Below are 20492 nucleotides of genomic sequence, written 5' to 3'. Positions count from 1 at the left end.
TGTTGAAAACCACGGACTTGCATGCTCACGAGGTGCCGCGTGTCAACCGGTCCTTATTGCTTCACGTCCTCGTTTGGAGACCAGCGGCTGAGAGACCTTGACGGGGCTCCGAGAGACAGCTTTCTCCGCTGTGGCACATGTAGACGGCCATGTTTTCTTAAAGCGTCGAGTTGAGCATCGGGGAATTTCACCGTTGAGGTGGAGGGTTTTTGTATGACTTGAATATTCAACAACAAGAGAGAGATAATTGGGGAACGCGAGAAAACAACTCATCTCATGAGATGACTATGCCTTAGGCTCTTTAAGATGTAATTAAGTACAATTGAGTAAAATGGTTTGGAAGGTGACTAATGAGGAATGGGTGAAAACCCGGCTTGGGTGGTGGGCATTGTTCTCCATGGGTATTTATAGATATCTATTTTAAGATCAAAATGCCTCGAATGGTATGAGTCAGGGGGGTGAAGAGGAGAAGCTATTAGCTGGAGCACCCTCTAATTACCGCGCTCCGTCCTTAATGCGTCGGTAACGAGGAAGAGGCAGGACAGGCTGTAATGAAGGCTCATCCCATCCCCGTAATGCACATAGCTCAAAACGCTGCCCAGCCACAGCGGGAAAGGGGAGGTGGGAGACAAGATCAAAATGGGAGAATAACACCCTCAATTTTTTTTTTTTTTTTTTTTTTTAATTTAAATTCACCCCCCCAGGAGAACGATGTCAGAGATTGTCTGTTTCTCGGCCCCGTGTCTGACTGGTGCTGGCCCAGTGCAGGTCAGCCTCAGTGTGGACCGCGCCAAAGTGCCGGGAATTCTGAGCTTTGAGTACATCGAGGACCCCACGGTGCAGCGCATTGAGCCCCAATGGAGCATCACGAGGTAATAGCACAACACACAGCTGCCAACATTATTTAGAATTGGAAGTTTGGATACACATATCAAAGTAAAAAAAAGACACAGACAAAATATTTGAAAATCATATTAGAATTTGACAACTTTGGTGTGAATTCAGAACGTCAGCATTTTGCCAATCAGCATTCTCTCCCAGTAACGGTGTGCGCTACAAAGAGCAGATTGAAAACTGTCTGTCAGACTTTGAAAAACGGTTTCAAGACTTTGCTTTACTCGAGCCAGTCTCTACCTTTATGTGCTGCAGGGAAGATGTTGAGGTTGATTCACTCTTTCACCTGAACTGGTCTGCAGTGGAGGAGGAGATGTTGACAATGCAGGCTGACATTCAGCTCAAGTCCAGGGCTCATGGACAGTTTTGGAACTTACTCACGGAGGAAAAGTATCCAAACATGAGGAAATGTGCTCCCTCCTTGACTGCATTATTCAGCTCTACTTATTTATGCGAGTCAGCCTTTTCCCACATGAAGATTATTATTAAGTTATTCAGTGCAAGTCATCAGAGTAAGGTAGTGACCAGGAATGTATTTAATTGTATTGTGCTGTAAAGGTTCTTACAGTGATGCAAGGTACGCTAGCATATATTGTATATATAAAGTATACTCAGTGTATATATATAAATAAATATATTTTGCATTTTTTAATGCAGGTAGATCATTTCGACCGGGTCAGTTTAAAAGTAGCTCGCAAGCCGAAAAACTGTGGGCACCCCTGTTGTAGAGGGTTCAGGTCGTGAAGGGGGTTTAGGTGGTGTAGGGGGTTTAGATGGTGTAGGGGGTTTAGGTGGTGTAGGGGGTTTAGATGGTGTAGGGGGTTTAGGTGGTGTAGGGGGTTTAGATGGTGTAGGGGGTTTGGGTGGTGTAGGGGGTTTAGATGGTGTAGGGGGCTTTTGAGGGCCGTCGTCGTCCAAGAGCGGTGGTCGCTCTTTGAAGCTGGAGGCAGGAAGCAGCGCTGATTAGACAGGACGGCTTCCTCACACCTCTGGCCTCCATCTCTACCTCCACCCATATCCCCCCGTAACTCTCCACCTTTCTCTGTTCCCTCGCTCTCTCTCGCTCGCTCTCTCTCTCGCTCTCTCTCGCTCTCTCTCTCTGTTTTGATTATCCCGTTTCCTCCGTCTCTGTTTTCACCTCCCTTTCTCTGTCTCCATTTCTTTCGTTATTTCGCCGTCTACTGCTCTTTCCATCCCTCCCCCTCCATCTGTGTTACTCTATGCATCTGCCTCTCTCTCCATCCCTTTTCTCTCTCGCTCGCTGTCTCGCTCTCTCTGTTTTGATTAATTTCTGTTTTTCTCTGTGTCGATGGATTCGATGTATTGTTTTTATTGTTTTTTTATTGCAATGATGCCGCTGTTTCGGTCTTGTTTATCTCTCTCCCTGCCGCTCCCGCTCTTTATCTCATTTATTTATCTCTATTTTAATTTCATTCCATTTTCCCATCTATAGACATCCCTCTCTCTCTCTCTCTCTCTCCCGCTCCGTCTGTTTTGTTTTCTTTCTCTTTTCCTCTCTCTTCACCTCTTTAACCCCCCTTTCAATCTCACTCACTCTCTCTTTCATTCCTCCGTGCCTCTCTATCTCTATCTCGCTCTCTCATTCTTTTTGTTTTCCTTTTCTTTCTTTCAACCCTCTTATGTTTTCTCTCTCTCTCCATCTCACTCCCTCTCTCGCTCTAAATATAAATATATATCCCTCTTTACTTCTCTATATTTTGATTTATTCCGTTTTCCTCTGTATTTATTCACCTCTCTCTTTTACTTTCGCTCTCCCTTTATTCCTCTCCCTCTCTCTCTCTCTCTCTACCGCTCTACCTTTTCCTCTTCATCCCTCCCTCGCTCCCTCCCTCCATCTCTGCTCTGAGGGGTTTAGTCGGTGCAGGTGATGCGTGGAGCGCAGCGTTGTTTATCCTAATCACATTGAGCTCACACATGTAAACAAGCAGCACCTGTATCGCTGCCGGTGGAGGCATGGAGCTGATGGAGGCATGGAGCTGATGGAGGCAGCAGCCAGCTGGTTCAGCCCGTTTGATCTGGCTCCGTTGCCCAATAACAAAGAGCCAGCTATCACGCCGGCCGCACTCCTGAAGGATCCATGGATGCAGCGTCTTTGAATGTTGTCTGTGTTTCTGCAGCTAAAACTGATTGATTTCACTGTGGTAGTCGCTCTAATAACATTATACAGGAGCCACAGCTCGTTTTGATTTATGTATACACTGCGAGTTGTGGAGTGTGTGTGTGTGTGTGTGTGTGTGTGTGTGTGTGTGTGTGTGTGTGTGTGTGTGTGTGTGTGTGTGGGTGTGTGTGTGTGTGTGTCTCTGCAAGTGTATGGGTGTGTGTGTCTGTGTGTATGCATCGTGGTGTGGGGTGCAAACCTATGTTATTTTTTTAGGTGTGTGTGTGTGTATATGTGTGTGTGTGTGTGTGTGTGTGTGTGTGTGTGTGTGTGTGTGTGTGTGTGTGTGTGTGTGTTGGGGGCATGCAATATTTGTTGTTGTCTATTGGTATTTGTGTGTGTGTGTGTGTGTGTTTGTGTTTGTGTGTGTGTGTTTGTGTGTGTGTGTGTGTGTGTGTTGGAGGCATGCAATATTTGTTGTTGTCTATTGGTATCTATGTGTGTGTGTGTGTGTGTGTGTGTGTGTGTGTGTTTGTGGAGGGGTGTTTGTATTAGTTTCTTCATTGTTTGTTTCTTCCATGTTTATGTGCATGTGGGGGGTATGAATATATGTCAATGCGCTGTTGGTGATGTCAGTTGGTGTGTGTGTGTGTGTGTGTGTGTGTGTGTGTGTGTGTGTGTTGGAGAGAGAGGGTATGAATTAGTTTACTCATTTGCCTTCATGAATATGTCTGTCTATGTATGTCTATGCTGAAATGTATGTGTGCCTATGTGTGATTGTGTGTGTGAATACATGCATGCACATACAGTGTGTGTACGTTTGTACAGTGATTGTACACCGCCGTGATCAGTTTCCATTTCAGCAGACCAGAAATGTACACGTTTGCATTTTATCTCCTGTTGTCAACAGCGGACACACCACCTTAACGGTGACTGGCACAAACCTGGACGTGGTTCAAGAGCCTCGGGTCAGAGTCAAATATGCCGGGCATGAATCTGTCAACGTGAGTAGGTTTTACCCTCTATGGTCTATTGTATTGCATCTTAATTGTTGTCTACATGAATATTGATAGGAAGATATGGCCCACAGCGTGAGGTCTGGAATATTTGGGGATGATTTTTTTTTTTTTTTAAAGAAGAATGCATGCGAAAACTCAAACTTTCTTTTATTCTCTTGAAATGCAGCATAATTAGCCTTAGGGGATTGTTTCTCATACAAAACTTTCTTTTGCCCACTCAAATAAGCATGGTGATTAGAAAAACAATAGAGTCAAATAATAACTCTTTACTGTGTATCATGTTACTGTACATATGTTACTGGTGCCAACAGGGCCCAAACCCACTCTTGTACAGTGGCCCTGAGAGCTCAACGCACTGCAGCTTAAGAAAACACACGCAAATAGACAACACACAAGCAAATAACGACTAACACAAATGCATTAACAGAAAACACAAACGTATTAACAGAAAACACAAACGCATAAACAGAAAACACGGATGCATTAACAGAAAACACAAACGCATTAACAGAAAACACAAATGCATTAACAGGAAACACAAACGCATTAACAAAAAACACAAAGCATTAACAGAAAACACCATCGCAAAACCACATTACGGAAGGTAGCCAAACCAGATGCACTGATTCATCTGCAATTAAAATGATTAAACTAAATTTTTTTGTGTCTTTAATAGTATATAATAATTTATAGAAGTAATAACCTGTAGTCGCAAGTAACGCAGATCAATCGCGCCACCCGAGACGACCATGTCCAAATCCTCCATGCAATTTAAAATTGGAAAAGCAGCTTTTATATCAATCCACAGTTTTAATTGAAACCATTTAAGTGTGATGTTCCAGAGAAGACAGCTTCTACCGACTCCATGGCCGTGCGGTGAAGTTTGTGAAGGATTCAAATCTTTTGGGTGAGAGAACTGAGCTGAATGACTTCCTGAAACGATCCATTTGCAATGTGTTTTCTGAAGTCGCAGTTGCGTTGAGCTCTCAGGGCCACTGCACTCTCATGTGCTGTGAACTAAAGCCCGTAAGACCTTCTGTTTGTCTCCACGTGCCTCAAAGACAAGTATTTGGAAACCTGACAACATCCAATAGAAAGCAGAATCCGGAAGAAGCGTGGGCGCCCCTGCTAAAACAAGTGTGACAAACAATTCAGTCAAAGTTTCAACATTGGATGAGGAATAGCTTTGAGACAATAAGGAGGCCTGGAACCTGAAATCATTGTGAAGTAGGGAGGAGGAGGAGGAGGAGGAGGAGTAGGAGGAAGGGGCGATGGGACAAGCACCCATCCCTTTTGTTGCGTCAAAGTGCCAGCGCCGTCGCCTTTCCAGGCTCAAGAAAGGCTCTAAATTCTAACTGCGATGGGTGTCCCCAGGTGTGCAAGGTGCTGAACACCACCACCATCAGCTGCTTCGCCCCCTCGCTGAAGGCCGAGTACACCCCCGACCAGGAGACGATCAAGCACGTGGAGGAGTTCGGCTTCGTCTTCAACAACGTCCAGGCCCTGCTCACGTACAACAGCACCAGCTTCATCTACTACCCCAACCCCTACCTGGAGCCCCTCAGCCTGTCCGGGGTCCTGGAGCAGAAGCCCGGCGCTCCCATCATACTCAAGGTAGGTCAGGGTGCAGGTACAGACTGTACCTGCTGAGACCGCTGGAACTTGGGTGTAGAAGACGTAGTGTAGTAGTTGTGTACGTAGGGATGTAGTAGTGTCATGGTAAAGACTACTCCAGGCCAGACCAGGTCAGGGCTGAGGCCCTTATCGAGATCTGGGTCAAGTTCATGACCAAAGCTTATCGAGTCCTAGTCCATTTAGAGTCTTAATGGTGGTGATTCCATCTCGAGGGCGATGGGCTTTGAAACTTGAGGGGGCCGACGGAACGGAGCAAATCGATTGCTTTTTATTCCCTCTCCTTTAAAAAGGTCTGCCATCTGCAATACGTCGCAGATTTTGCTCTCGACTCGAGCCGATATCGCCGAGAGGCCCTCCGAGTCAAGTCCGAGTTGACACAACGTCGCATCCAAAATCCAAGAGTCGCTCAAAGTGCAGTTTGAGGCCGGAATCAAGGCCTCAAGTGCCCCGGACTTGAGTGCTTCAACCCTGGGGTTACAGCTCCTTGTGCCGAGCGATGTTCAATTACAGTCCTCGAGTCTCGTACCTCAGGGGCCACACCTGCAGTGTGCTGTCGCTGGCGTATGATTGAGTCTCGGCAGAAGCTTTTCTTCTCCACCTCCTTTCGACTTTGCCCTCTGTCCTTCACACACCCCCACCCCCCCCCCCCCCACCCCCCGCATGAAAATAAAAAAGGACTGAAGAGATCTTTCTCCCGCTTCGTTGTTTCATTCTCGCCACTGAAGCTCAGTGTGACGAAGGCACTGCACTGTCAAGCTCCGTCATTCCTTTTTTTTTTTTTACGTATGATATAATACGTAAAAAAAAAAAAAAAAGATCCTCATCCCGACTGAAGCAGTGAACCCCCCCCCCCTTTGCCCCTCAAGCATCAATAAAGTTTATCTCATCGCCGTCATCGCAGGGAGAAAAATAGACAAAAAAAAAATAAGGCAGTTGGGATTATTTTTAAAAACTGCCAGTGGGCTTCCCTGAATGCAGATTCTTACCCCAAGTATTTATTTTTAGACCGCGAGTGATTTTCTGCCAGATATTCTGCCGCAGACTTCTGCAACGGAAAATCTCCGTAAAAATAAATGAATAAATAAATAAATAAATCGATGCTCCCAGCTTGTCAGAGTCACCAAGATCGTAGATGTCAGCGATCTTTAATTTGTAAACGCTGTGATTTGGTCATCGTGTTCTTATGTTTTCATGTCCGTCTTTTTTATTATTTTTATTTTTTATTTTATTCTTCACATGTTCTGCTGTTCAGGGGCGTAACTTGGTGCCGTCTGCATCCGGCGGAGCCAGGCTGAATTACACGGTGTTGATCGGAGACACTCCCTGCTCCCTCACCGTGTCCGACACGCAGCTGCTCTGCGAGCCGCCCAACCTCACCGGGCAGCACAAAGTCCTGGTCAGTCCGTGTCGCCTGTCAGTCCCTTCCGCCATGGATTCAATCCGAATCACGTGTTTTTTTTCGTCAGCTCCATCCCAGCTACCTTCCAACATAAATATGGTTCATTTTTATCTCATCCTCTCAGCGGTTTTTGTGACGTCCTCCACACCCGCATTCAGAATGCACACGCATCTATGTCCACGGCGTTTAGTGAGGGGGTTTTGGTGTTTAATTCCAATTGATTTCCAATCTGCTTTGTTTTCTGGTCAAATATGGGCAGCCACGGAAAAGTGAATGAGTGGGAATATAATGAAATCAAATCGTGCCCAGTTCAGAGATCAGGAGGTAAGACTAAATCCAAATAGTTTTTGGATTTAGTCAAGTTTCCTCTAGTTTCTACAATATTCAGAATAATACATCAATGAATGATCCTATTTCAGTTAGATGCGGGCTGGAGATTGTTAATTACAAATGCAACGTGCGTATCTTGTGAAAGGGATTAGAAAATAAGTTGGTTAAATATTGAAACGCAATATGAGACGTGATTCTAATATTTGAACAAGTAAGGGTTTCGGGCAGGGTTTCTGGGTTTTGTGACTCTGGCCTAAGGAGCTGTGAGCTATTAACCCTCTGGCTGTGTTGACTCCAGAGTCAACACAGCCAGAGGGTTAATGCCTCACAGCTCCTTTGGCCAAAGGGTTGTGTGAGGTTGTCTCTCCTCCCTAGCCAAAGATTCCCTCGCAGCAAATTAAAAATAAAAGAAGAACGGACTGACTGAGTCCAAAGACAGTCAGTGAAAGGGGGGGGTTGAGGGGCGGCGGTAGGGATTGCCGCTGTTTATACCGTGTGGTCGGCAGGAAGACGGTAATGCCGAAGGAAATGAATTAACAGGCTCAAAAATAAAAATAAAAACATCCCAACTCACGAGGTCCCCGACGTCACAAGGCTCCGGTTCCACGGCCTGATGGAGCGGAATCATAAATCCGCCGATGTGTTAGACTCAATGGTTGAATGGAGGTCTGTCTGCGTGGATTTAGGTCACAGTCTGCGGGTCAGTGTTCTGTGCTCCTGTACCTCGGGGTGTTTGTGGGTCACTGTTGTTCTGCCGTAGTTTGACTGTCCGAGTTGCTCCCCATTCGAGTAGATATATATATATATAAGTCCATATATATAAGTCCATATATATAAGTCCATATATATATATATATATATATGAACTTAATAGACCAGTTTAATTTAGATATATTTTTTATTATATATATATATATATATATATATATATATTTTTTTTTTATGTATTTATTTGTTAATATTTTTGTTGATAATAGATTTGATTATTTCACAGACAAGGCATGCGTTCAAATATATAATTTTCAAAAATTTCTTTATAATTTGCTTGTTTTATGCCCCTGTAGAAATAATTTCGGACTGACATACAGCCTTTTTTCAAAAAATCCTTTTGAGATTTTAAATCCGCGATGCGGGCGGACACGCCGTGTTTGGCTCTCCGCCTCCAGGTCCAGGTGGGAGGTCTCCACATCTCTCCGGGCGCGGTCCACATCCGCTCCGACAGCCTGCTGACGCTCCCCGCCATTCTCAGCATCACGGCGGGCGGAGGCCTGCTCCTCGTCATCGTCGTCATCGTCCTGCTGGCCTACAGACGCAAGTCGCACGAGAACGACCTGACGCTCAAGCGGCTGCAGATGCAGATGGACAACCTGGAGTCCCGGGTGGCTCTGGAGTGTAAGGAAGGTACGTTCACGGGAGACCTGAGGGCTGCACGGAGGCGAGGTAATACTCTTCCAGAAAATATCTCCATCCGTTTGTGCGGAATGTTCACGCATTGTGGATTCGTGCAGCGGATCCACGATAATAGCCCGAGCTCTGTTGGGCTATCTTGCCCTTTTTTCCTTATTTTACTTTTTATATTTACTGACACATCTATGTTTTCACAGTATGAAACAAACTTTTAGATTTATTAAAATATTTCCAACAGTGAGCAATGAAAGCGGCTCTTACGTCTCTTGTCCTCTTGGCTGGTGCAGTATTAATACACCACCTCTTCCACCCTCAGCGTTTGCGGAGCTGCAGACGGACATCAACGAGTTGACCAGCGACCTGGACAGGGCGGGCATCCCGTACCTGGACTACCGCACCTACACCATGAGGGTGCTCTTCCCGGGGATAGACGACCACCCCGTGCTCAGGGAGCTGGAGGTGAGGTGATTTCTCCGCTATGGAGAAAAAACACCCGGAGGGTGTAGCTACAAAACACCTGAATGTCCCACAAACTTGTAGACGTTGCGTTGCACGTGTTCACAGAAGGGAGTTTATTTCCAGACCTTTACTTCAAGGTTGGAACATCCAGGTTCAGAAAGTAAAAGTCTTCCCCGGTATTTAGTATTTACATTGGCACGACTTTTCCCTCCTGCACCTGGAATTTTCCAGCTTGCTTCCAGGGTTCATCCGCAGCGGTTTATTATTTTTGGTTTTTCATTTCCGGAAAAGGGCTATTTTAACCCTGGGTTGGAATCTATTAAACGGTCAAATATGTACACTCAAAGTGAGTTGGTTGTGCCTCCCAGTGAGTCTACTCCAAAAACCTGTGTTGTTTTGTGAGGTTGCTTTTACTGTTTTAGGAATGATCGGAAATGGCAAGTTTAAGATTCCTAAATAGCTCCTGTTGTGCGTATGTACAGTACTCATGCCAAACCGTAATTTTCTGCTTTGGTGTTATAGTTCATAAATACGTCATTTATGCCTATGTGTGTGTCCACGCATGTGTGATTTGTACAGGTGCCGGGCGTCGGCCAGGCCAACGTGGAGAAGGCCTTGAAGCAGTTTGCTCAGCTGGTGAACAACAAAGTCTTCCTGCTGACCTTCATCCGCACCCTGGAGCTGCAGCGCTCCTTCTCCATGCGGGACCGCGGCTACGTGGCCTCGCTGATCATGACGGCCCTGCAGGGACGGCTGGAGTACGCCACCGACGTCCTCAAGAACCTCCTCTCCGACCTGATCGAGCGCAACCTGGAAAGCAAGAACCACCCCAAGTTGCTGCTGCGCAGGTTGGTCAGAGCCGCGGCGCCGCCCGAGTCTTCTGTGCACATCAAATGGAAATGAGAACGCTCTGGAGATGATCGTTGCCTGGAAATTTTCTCAGACGGAGTGTTTTTTCCTGCTTTTGTTCGCGGCGCAATTGTCTGCGCTTGTGATCATTTCAGGCAAATTATGTCACTTCGAAATGTACTCTGCCTTCTTTTCCGTGTACCTATCTCAATACAAGCCTGCGCGCATAACTTATGTTCTTTTGACTAACGCGTGCTTGCGCATTGATACAGCTACATCCAGCAACCGCGGGGAGCTTCTCACTCCTCCCGGTCCACGGCCGCTGGCTCCGAGAGCCGATCCCAGAGAACGGTTAGGGGGGTTAAGTGCTTATGACAATAGTCGCCCCGCCTGTAGTCGTTGGCGGGGAGAGGCGTCGCACATTCCCTTCATTTCCTGGGATTCTTTCACGGGCCGCCGGGGGATTTGAACTTGCGGCCTCCGGGTCACGAGCGCAGTCAGTGGCGATCATCGTTGCTAATCCTTTGGCACAGATACTTCATTTTGTGCCTTCGTCCCTTCCGGCCCGGTTGCTCTGCTTCCGACGGATGGGTAACTAGGCCAGCGGAAGGGGAAGCCCCGGCCCCGGCCTCGGTGCCGGTGGCGGATGGCCGTGCGAAATTGTAGTTAGAGAATTGTAGTTAGAGCGCCTGAAAAGCCAGGTGAGAGACAGGTGCGGTGGAGGTGATAGAGAGACAGAGGGAGAGGGAGAGAGAGGGAGGGAGAGAGAGAGAGAGAGAGAGAGAGAGAGAGAGAGAGAGAGGCAGTGGAAGAGGAAGAGAAACTAATGGTTGTGGGGGGGAAAGTGAGTGCAGCAGCGGCAGAGCCATTGTCAGTCTGGCTTATCTTCTGTGCACCACTCATGAAACATTCAGCTGTAGCTCACGTTTCTTTTTTCTTTTTTACTTTTTTTTTCTTCCCTTCCCCCTATTCCCCTCTCGGCTCCTCTCCTCTCCTCTCCTCCACTCCTCCTCCTCCTCCTCTCCTCTTTTCCTCCCCTCTTTCCTCCACCTCTGCTGATGGCGCTGACTGTTTTCCCCGGTGCCGTGGCTGGCCTGTTGAATCTTTCATGAGCTTTTTGCTTTTTTTTTTTTTTTTTTTTTTTTTTTAGGGGAGGCTCTCTCTCAATCGGAGACACACTCATTAAATATAAGGACGAGTTAACATGGGCGCCGGCACGACTTGAACTTGTTAGCCCAAAACACGCTGCTCTGGAGGAGACACTTTGGGATTTAATGAGACGCCGTCGATGGGAGAGCGGCTCCGGGTCAAGGTTGCCGTGCAAGCAATGGTTGCGAGCGAGTGGCGGGCTGGACTGGAGGTGATGTTGTCCATGTACGGAGGATCTCATACGCCGGCGTTCCAGGTTGTTTTTTTTTTTCCCATTAGTTGTGTCAATTGAACAGCGTTCTGCGCGGAATTGCAGTACTGACGTGGAGAGATGACCCAGGCATGTGTGTGAAATGAATGAATGAATGTTGAGTCAACTACCTCACTACCATCATGTGCATTGAATAATATAATTTGTAATATATTTGGAATAGAAACTGGAACATAACAGTTATTGTATAACAATAAAGCATAAAATGTGTATAACAAATATAAATAAATATAGAAAATATGTATTACCAAAATACATTATTTTATAGTATATGTACAATATATTTTGGAAGAATTTGTTCATCTAGGGTCATCATACAATATTTTTTACATTATAATGTATTGGGAATTGACTCATATATTCACATGTATTTTTTATTATTTCGTATTTCATGTCTTTCTAATATGTGTAAATATACGTTTACTCGTGAGTGAGGTAGACAGAGGCCCTAAGACTTGCTTTAACTACAACCAAACGGATCATTCACAAGGATCTACGCAGGACAATTTCAAGGTTAACCAGGAAACATTTCTCAATCCAGTCTGATGTTTTATAGCAGCGCTGGCAGATTCCGGCAGAAGCGGAGTGAGTTGAAGTAAAATGGACATTAAAGTTGAGTCTGCACAACCGGTAGCACTTAACTATATTCTATGTGTGTGTGTGTGTGTGTGTGTGTGTGCGTGTGTTTGTTTGTGCGTGCGTGTGTGTGTGTGTGGGTGTGTGTGTGTGTGTGTGTGTGTTTGCGTGCGTGCGTGCCTGCGTGCGTGTGTGTGTGTTTGCGTGCGTGCCTGTGTGCGTCCTCTGGAGGGCGGCTAGAACGATGAGGATGTAACTTCTTGGTAAACTCAGCAGCGTTTTGTGCTTCTTTTTTTTTTTTCCCTCCCCTTCCGCGACGCTGTCAGGTGCTTCTATGTCTTAAGTCATAAAAGAATCATCAGAGCACTCCGGCACTCTGTGGGACATCCCCCTCCGAACAAACGAGAAAACCTCTCCACTTGTCTTGCAGAACAGAGTCGGTGGCGGAGAAGATGCTGACAAATTGGTTCGCCTTCCTGCTTCACAAATTCCTCAAGGTAATGCAGATGACTCGGGCACTTACACAAATGTAGAAATACCGCAGAGCGTTCCTTTAAGGTCCCGTTTCATTCGATCCAAGTTTGTTCCCAGTGAGTCTGGTTTTCAGCCAATTTAGCAACGGGGATGGAGGTGGCGCGAGGCAGCTCCTCCTGCCGCGCCAGTTACCTGGAGATTTTTAATATGTCCCAAACCACAGGATGTATAAAATAGTATGCACATCCGGGGAAATACTTTCGTAAACACTGGACGCATTCCATAATGTCGTATCCCACAATGCATTGCGATGTGACGCTATTTGGCTACAACTACCAACAATAGCGGCGAACGGTAACATTTCCATTGAAAACATGCCGAAAAGAAGGTGGAGCAGCTACATGATGACGTAGAATGTCTAAAAAACAATTTTTGTTTTTATTCTGATACAGGGCTGATAGCGCACCCATGTACACTGAAAGAAAATGAATCATTGTCTAACTTAATAAGATTGAGTAAATTTGTTAAATCTTTTTCTTTTACTTTTTCCACATATAATTGACAGATTAACGTGTACATTTTGAGTAAAAATAAATAAATGTATATATATATATATATATATATATATACGTATCTATATCAATAATTTTAACAAATGAAAGTTTTTCAAATAGATGTGTAGTTTTTCAGTGTAGTATGTACTACGACATTTCGGACGTAGCAATAGTCTGTTTAAGGACACAGCGTTCGAGACTAACCGTTGATTGAGACTCATAAAAAAAAAAATATGTCATCCATCCGAGAGAACGAGGCCATCCACGATTGATTAACTAGCGGACACATTCCCTGATGTAACGTTAGACAGTGCTGTTGAAAGTGCTCCAAAGCGTGCTGCGTTCACGGGCTCGGAAAACTGTAATGCATGTCACAAGTGATCCCTGCACAGTTAACTAAAACTAATCTAAAAACGAAAGCTAGATGTGAAAACAAACATTTTATTTAAAACTAGATAGAACAAAACTAAAACTAACTGAAACTACACAGTGTACCTAGAAAACGAACAAAAAATAAAAAATAAAAAATAAATAAATAAATAAATATATATATATACACAGGAAATGTCTTTAGTTTTGTCTAGTCAGTTAGTTGTCTAGTCAATTTAATTTCACCTCCATTTAATTTAAAAGTTTTGACTTTTAAATGGAAAGATGCAGATGCAGTATGTAAATCACTCAAAATATAAGGTGACTAAAAATGGCAGAAATATTATCATTTCCAGCGACCAAAAGATGATGCCTGGTTGCCAGCCTGGCAACCACTTCTAGTGTTGTTCGGGTAGATCCCTGTGGCAGCATATTTTTACCATGTTTAGTCGACTCTCTGTTTCTGGAATGATTTCAGCTTGTGAAACGATCTGGGACCTTTTAATCGTTTACAAATATTATTTTGCCGTTAAACACCAGTCATTGTACGTCATAATTGCACAGAATGACACTTTACTGCCTGATATTGATGAGTTTTATGAACAGCGTCTCGGGGATAATTCACCACTGGGGTCAAAGCCAAATCTGGCATTTGCAATCATTCAGTTTGCTTTGTGAGTCATGCTCAGTCTGTGTTGCAGCGTCTGTGGCTGTTGAATAACAGGCACCTCTCCTTCCCTCCCTCTGCTTGTGTCTCTCTCCTCTTTTTCACCCGTCTCTCTCTCTCTCTCTCGCTCTCTCTCCCGCCGCTCTCTGTAATCCCTGGCTTTCTCTGCAAAAAAAAAACAAAAAAAACAACCAAACCCCAAGGAGTGTGCTGGCGAGCCTCTCTTCATGTTATTCTGTGCCATCAAACAGCAAATGGAGAAGGGACCCATCGACTCCATCACTGGAGAGGCGCGCTACTCCCTCAGTGAGGACAAGCTCATCCGACAGCAGATAGAATACAAAACCCTGGTGAGTCACCGCCGCTCTCAGTGGACAAGTGGAAAACTCTGCCTTCATTCAATCATTTTTTCCCACATACACTTTTTTTCAGAAAAGGAATCACTAAGTAAAAAAAAAAGGTTAAGTGAGCGGAAGTTCCATTGACAGATCAAAGCGCGATGAGGAGGCGCGACAGCGGAAAGCCTCCTGGGTAGAGTCAAGTTCTTCTACATCAGTCACCATTTCTGATGTCATAACCTTCATGCCTACCTTCATACTTACCTGCAGAAAGAAATCCAAGAAGATCCTTCCGCAGACATGTCTGAAGTACTGCGGAATAGAGACCTGGTTCGATTCATTCCGATTCCTCATCACCTATTTTGTGATCTTATCTAAAAGGAAACTGTTCTAATAACAGTTCATAGAATCATCTGAAGCCTTCATATTTCTACCGAGTACTGACGTTTGCCCTGTACCAAATATATCGTACTCACCTGCAATACTGTTATTAAATTGAACTCTGTGATACCTGCAGACACCCCGTGGTCATTCCCATTAGCTCAACTATGGAGTTCTCTCGCATTCAAAATCTCCAATCAAGTTTAAATAATTCATGTAAGGGTGACTTTCTTTAGAAGAATATATACAGTATATATATATCTTTTTCACTCTCATTCCGGTTGGGATCTTACTAGCTGTCAAAGTAAACCTCCCCCTGGGCTTTCCAGCCCCCTAACGCAGCCCGGCAGCGAGTGACAGGATGACACTTATTTGATCGCCCTGTCGGAGTTTCTGAGGAACTGTGTCTCATTACTTGTTTAATGCACCCCTCCCTCACTGTACTCACTGGAGCCGCACAACCTGCACAAGGGTGTGAAATTACATTCCTGGGCAGCGTCCTCTCTTCTAGGACAGTTGAGGAGTGGGTAGCGAAAGGACATTTCGAGCAAAGGAACACTTCCACCTCTCTGCCTCTCTCCCCGCCTTATTTCTCCCCCCTTCCTGTCCCGGGTTCCCCCAGACGCTGAGCTGTGTGAACCCAGACAATGAGAACAGCCCCGAAATCCCCGTCAAGGTCCTCAACTGTGATACCATCACCCAGGTGAAGGAAAAGATCTTGGACGCAATCTACAAAAACATGCCCTACTCCCAGCGGCCGAGGGCTGCGGACATGGACCTGGGTAAGAGGCGCGCCAATCAAGGTGCGCCGTGAACTGCGAATAATGACCCCTGTTTGTGCCCCAGGCCTTGTTTAAATGTCCACTTCCATCATTTCTGACGGATAACTCTTTAGATAACTCTCTAGTTAATTTGAAATTATCTTTATTTATTTATTTTGAAAAGCAGGAGGCAAAGCATGTGGGCCAAGAGGGACTGGCTGCTAAAATAGGCCGGCCAAAAAAGGGCGTGGAAGCGCGTGGCGCCGTCGAGTTGTCTGACAGAAATCGCTCCGAAAACCACGCATCGTTTATAACTCTTCATAACGCAGCTTTGCTGAACACTTTACCGTTGCGAAACTTACCACTCTGCTGGAGCTTGCCACGGTGCTTAAATACACTTCAACGGGGCTATGATGTAAGTTTTCCAAAAGGAGCTTTAACATGATTTTTAAGGCTTAAACGTTTGGACTGCATTCAAGTACAGTGGGAGGCTGCAGATGAGAACCAAGCATTCGATCAGGTCTGGGAGGAAAAAAACGCTGGTAGCTGTCTTTTCGGCGGGAGCGCCCGTATCAAGGCCTTGAGGCGATATCTCAAACGTGCCATTTCATTCGAATTATCCAGACCTCCTATCGTAGACGTCACACATTCGACTTGACACCGACACCGCGAGGCAAAACCCTGACAAGCCTCGCGTCCCAGAAACGCCCTCGTTTATATCTGTTCTTGCCTCTGATCGAGCCGACGCTCACCTGCTGTACAATCCGTGTGAATGGCAGCGGCGCGGCAGGCCTACCTCCATAACAGAGGGTGACCGGGAGCACATCCACTTGACACCCTGTCCGTGCACGGTTTCAGTTCTGAGGGTTTTCCCCTCCCGCGGGCCCAAACACTTCACGGACAATGCACAAACAGAAACTGGTTTCGCCGTCCCTTTCATTTAGGCAGCAGCGCGTCACAGCGTACGTGCTCTACGATCCTTCACTCAAATGCCAGCGCTGTGTTTTGCTGCCGTGCTCATGGAAGTTGGAGGATGAACAATTCCATGTTGCTGATTGTGATTATTATATTGAAAAAAGTCAAATCTAAGGAAAGTTGTCACAGAAGCATGCGGATGACGTTAAGATCATGTTAAAAAATGTTCACATATCATCGTTAACGTGATGATTTTCCGGATCTTTGACGGATGATGGCTCTCTCTGAGTATTTGTAGTATGTATTTTTTTTCTGATATGTAAAACTTGAAGAAAGTCCAAAACTAAAGATCAAATTTTGTCAACAAACAAAAAAGACCCTCTGTCACGCTGTCAGTCCACCTCTTATATACTGTAGATGTCACTTTGAAGATTTACTGAGAACAACAGTGATTGTCGCGCGTCACTTTCTGTGCTTTGTTGCAGAGTGGCGGCAGGGCCGGACGGCGCGCGTCGTCCTCCAGGACGAAGACATCACCACCAAGATAGAGAGCGACTGGAAGAGGCTCAACACACTCCTGCACTACCAGGTCCGAGGAGAACCATCACCGTCAAAAGTAGACCAGACTCGTCCCGTCGACCGGTAGACCCGACATGCTCGGCAAATCTTCGGCTTATACGAAAAAGGCACACGCGGAACTCATGTTTAAGCCACCGGCTGATTGTAAAACTTGACGGACGCGGACACGTCTTACTGATGACAATCCAACATACTTTCTCTCTTCCTCTCCGTCTTTCTCGCGCGCACGCACAAACTCGTTTCAGCATTCGGAATAAGCGAAAAAAATACGACGCATGTCAAAATCCCACTTTTAACATGCTGGCAAAATCATTCCTTCGCTGAAACCGCGAGCTCCGTTACGAGTGGCGAACACGTTAAAAAGTTGTGATATTGTGATATTCCATGAATGGTGCCGTCAACACCACTTTTAGGCCTGGCCGGGGAATCCAGTGACACCTGTTTATTTGTCACCTACTTCCATAAACAAAAAAAAAACAAAAAAAAAGAATTTGACAGGACAGCATCAACCATTGTAGGAGTGAAAATATTTTGTTATTAGTAAGAGAATGTTTAATGAATTATTACTTTTCACAACCCCCCTCCACTCCACTTTGAGGTTAGGGATAGGATTAGGGCTAGGGGGTTAGGGTTACGGTTAGGGTTAGGGGGTTAGGGTAAGGGTTAGGGTTAGGGTTAGGGGGTTAGGGTAAGGGTTAGGGTTAGGGTTAGGGATAGGGGGTTAGGCTTAGGCTAAGGGTTAGGCTTAGGGTTAGGCTTAGGGGGTTAGGCTTAGGGTAAGGGTTAGGGTTAGGGTTAAGGTTAGGGGGTTAGGATTAGGGTTAGGGTAAGGGTTCGGCTTAGGGTTAGGGTTAGGGGGTTAGGGTTAGGGTTAGGGTTAGGTAAAGGTTAGGGTTATTGTTAGGGCTAGGGTGAGGGTTAGGGGGTTAGGGTAAGGGTTAGGGTAAAGGTTAGGGTTAGGATTAGGGTTAAACCTTGCACAGGAAGTAGTATGCACAAACCATTGCTGCGCACTCACCAGAGAACGCTCTCTGCCAGGTAGCACAGCCTACCGTTGGTCCAACACGTTTTGGGTTTTGTGCCTCGCGGAAGAGGATCCCGAGGAAGCAAATTGCTTGTAATCTTCATTCACAGCGTGTGAGGGTCAGGCTGCAGATTTCCCTTTGTCTCCGTGCGCTTTGCAACATCTTGCTGTTCTCATGAGAACCACGCCGAGATGTTCAGCCATCTCCCTGAGTCAGCCTTTTCCCGCACTCAGCATGACCGTGGGCTGTTTTCTTCCTGACCGCTTCCAAACTTCTTCTTCTTCTTCTTCTTCTTCTTCTTCTTCTTCTTCTTCTTCTTCTTCTGTACAGTGGAAGTTAGGTGTGCTTTTCGGCCGTCGAGACATAGAGAAAAGAAAGAGCCGGATATAGATGTCGGCAATCGGTGGCTCTGACGAAAGAGCAACTCCATTTCGGCCTGTCTGTCAAGGAGACAGACGATTTACTCTTTTTTTTTTTCTGTTTGTTTTTGGTTTTTTTTAATCCCTCCAGGTGGCTGGATGTGTTTGTTCTGTCGCTAAGCTGGATTTGTTTCGGCGGCGTCTGTAGCTCATGCGAAAAAAAAACAGCAGCCCGAGTCTCGCTCGTGCTGAGAGCACTAAAGCGGGTGCCGCCGAAAAAGGACAAATTGAATGGTAACGCGGCGATCACGCGGGACCTGCCGCATCGCCGCTTCGGCTCCACAGCTCCTCGCCGAAATCGTTTTCAAGCGAGCGCGTCGCGTAATTCGCCACGTCGGGTCCCCCCCCCCCCCACCCCCGTGATTGAACATCAAATAGGATGTGATAGATGGCGTAGGTGCCAGCCCGCGGAAGGTTTACAATCAGATGACGCCTCACGCTGAGCCACGTCCAGATATGATCAGCCCGCCCTCCACAACAGAGGAGGATGGGGGATTTTGCACAGCCGAAAAACCTTCTCGAGCCCTCCACCGCCGATTCCAGGACGTCTGCACGGCTTCACTTTTAGAATGCAGATATTGCTTCAATCGGCGGCGTGATTGAAAAGCGGTAACTTGGAAGGATTCATTCATATAAATGCAATTGTTCGAATCAAGATTTTCCCACAGAGTTTGATTTCCACTGATGATAATAATTCAAATTCAATCTTAATTCAAGTCTGAACATTCTATTACTACCCAATCGTCCGTTCCGGCTGAAACGCCACCTCTGTCATACTGAGAAAGGTACGACTGCATTTTTTCCCAAACAGTAGCCGAGGGAAGAGTTCTGGGGACACCGATTGTGATCCCGACGGCAGTAGATTATTATAGCTCAAGATTATTCTGTTCATATTTATTCTTCCGTCTTCTCACCAGTTGTCCGAGCGCTGCGTAGTGGCCCTGGTTCCCAAACAAATGTCATCGTTCAACATCCCGTCCTCAGCCAGCTTCCCACGCAGCATCAGCAGATACGGTTGGTCTCACACACACGCGCGCGCGTGCACACACACTCACACTGCACTTCCTGATTCAGTACTAATAAATACTTAATAATTATACAATTTTTCTCTGTCATTCTTCTGTGCTTATTCATCATGATTAGTCCTTTTTAGTGTTGAAGTGGGAAAAAAACAAACCACACGCACATGCACACACGCACACGCACACGCACACAAACACACGCGCATGCACATGCACGCACGCACGCACACACACGCACACACAGATTTATTCAAATCTGACTTTTCTCATTACAGTATTCAATGGAAATACTTTGACAAAAATGTACATAGACATTAAAGAAAGAACAACATATTGTGTTGAATGAATTCATTTATAAACATCATATTAATAAATAAGCAATTTGCTTTGCAAAACTCAAAACTTCCACTCCCTCGCCACTGTGGGATCTTATCCATGAAACAAAGTCCCTACCTACAATGCAGAAACAAAATTCTGACAAGTCCACAGACATAACGTTGCAACACTGTACTAAAAATGTATTCCTCTTTTTTTAATCAACCAGTCATGCAATTAAATTAAACAAGCCAAGCCCCAGGGCATGCTGGGTAAATGAGGGATGGTAGACTACACCAAGAAGCAATTGAGTTACTTTTTTCATATTAAAAGTTATAATATATTTCTATAGGCTGTACACATCTCGCACATTAATATGAGAATGTATCTCTCCTATTCCAAAGCACAGCCGGATGTGTGTGCGCGAGAGAGAGAGGGAGAGAGAGAGAGAGAGAGAGCATTTGGGGATAAACAGCTTCCTGCATGGCATACCTGGAATAATTTGCTGCTCTCAAATAGGGCGTCTATAAAGATCTATTACAGTCCTTTTAACATATTTAATCAAA

At 45.6% G+C, this 20492-nt stretch overlaps 1 protein-coding gene across 1 annotated transcript in view; it reads left to right on the top strand.

The window, feature by feature from the left end:
• Window positions 1–20492, top strand: part of LOC307230273 (plexin-A2-like) — a gene marked incomplete at its 5' end in the record, with an annotated part of 63857 nt that overhangs the window by 39702 nt on the left and 3663 nt on the right. Inside the window, 12 exons of the mRNA XM_080000526.1 lie at window positions 705–872; window positions 3924–4017; window positions 5407–5646; window positions 6920–7063; window positions 8563–8797; window positions 9120–9262; window positions 9842–10110; window positions 12538–12604; window positions 14375–14521; window positions 15513–15672; window positions 17052–17155; window positions 19507–19603. Of these exons, the coding sequence (XP_079856652.1) occupies window positions 705–872; window positions 3924–4017; window positions 5407–5646; window positions 6920–7063; window positions 8563–8797; window positions 9120–9262; window positions 9842–10110; window positions 12538–12604; window positions 14375–14521; window positions 15513–15672; window positions 17052–17155; window positions 19507–19603 (1868 nt within the window). The remainder of the gene's footprint in view (window positions 1–704; window positions 873–3923; window positions 4018–5406; window positions 5647–6919; window positions 7064–8562; window positions 8798–9119; window positions 9263–9841; window positions 10111–12537; window positions 12605–14374; window positions 14522–15512; window positions 15673–17051; window positions 17156–19506; window positions 19604–20492) is intronic.

Source organism: Zeus faber (genome assembly GCF_960531495.2).
Source record: "Zeus faber genome assembly, chromosome: 5".
NCBI lineage: Eukaryota > Metazoa > Chordata > Actinopteri > Zeiformes > Zeidae > Zeus > Zeus faber.
This window is presented reverse-complemented; position numbering and strand designations above follow the sequence as displayed.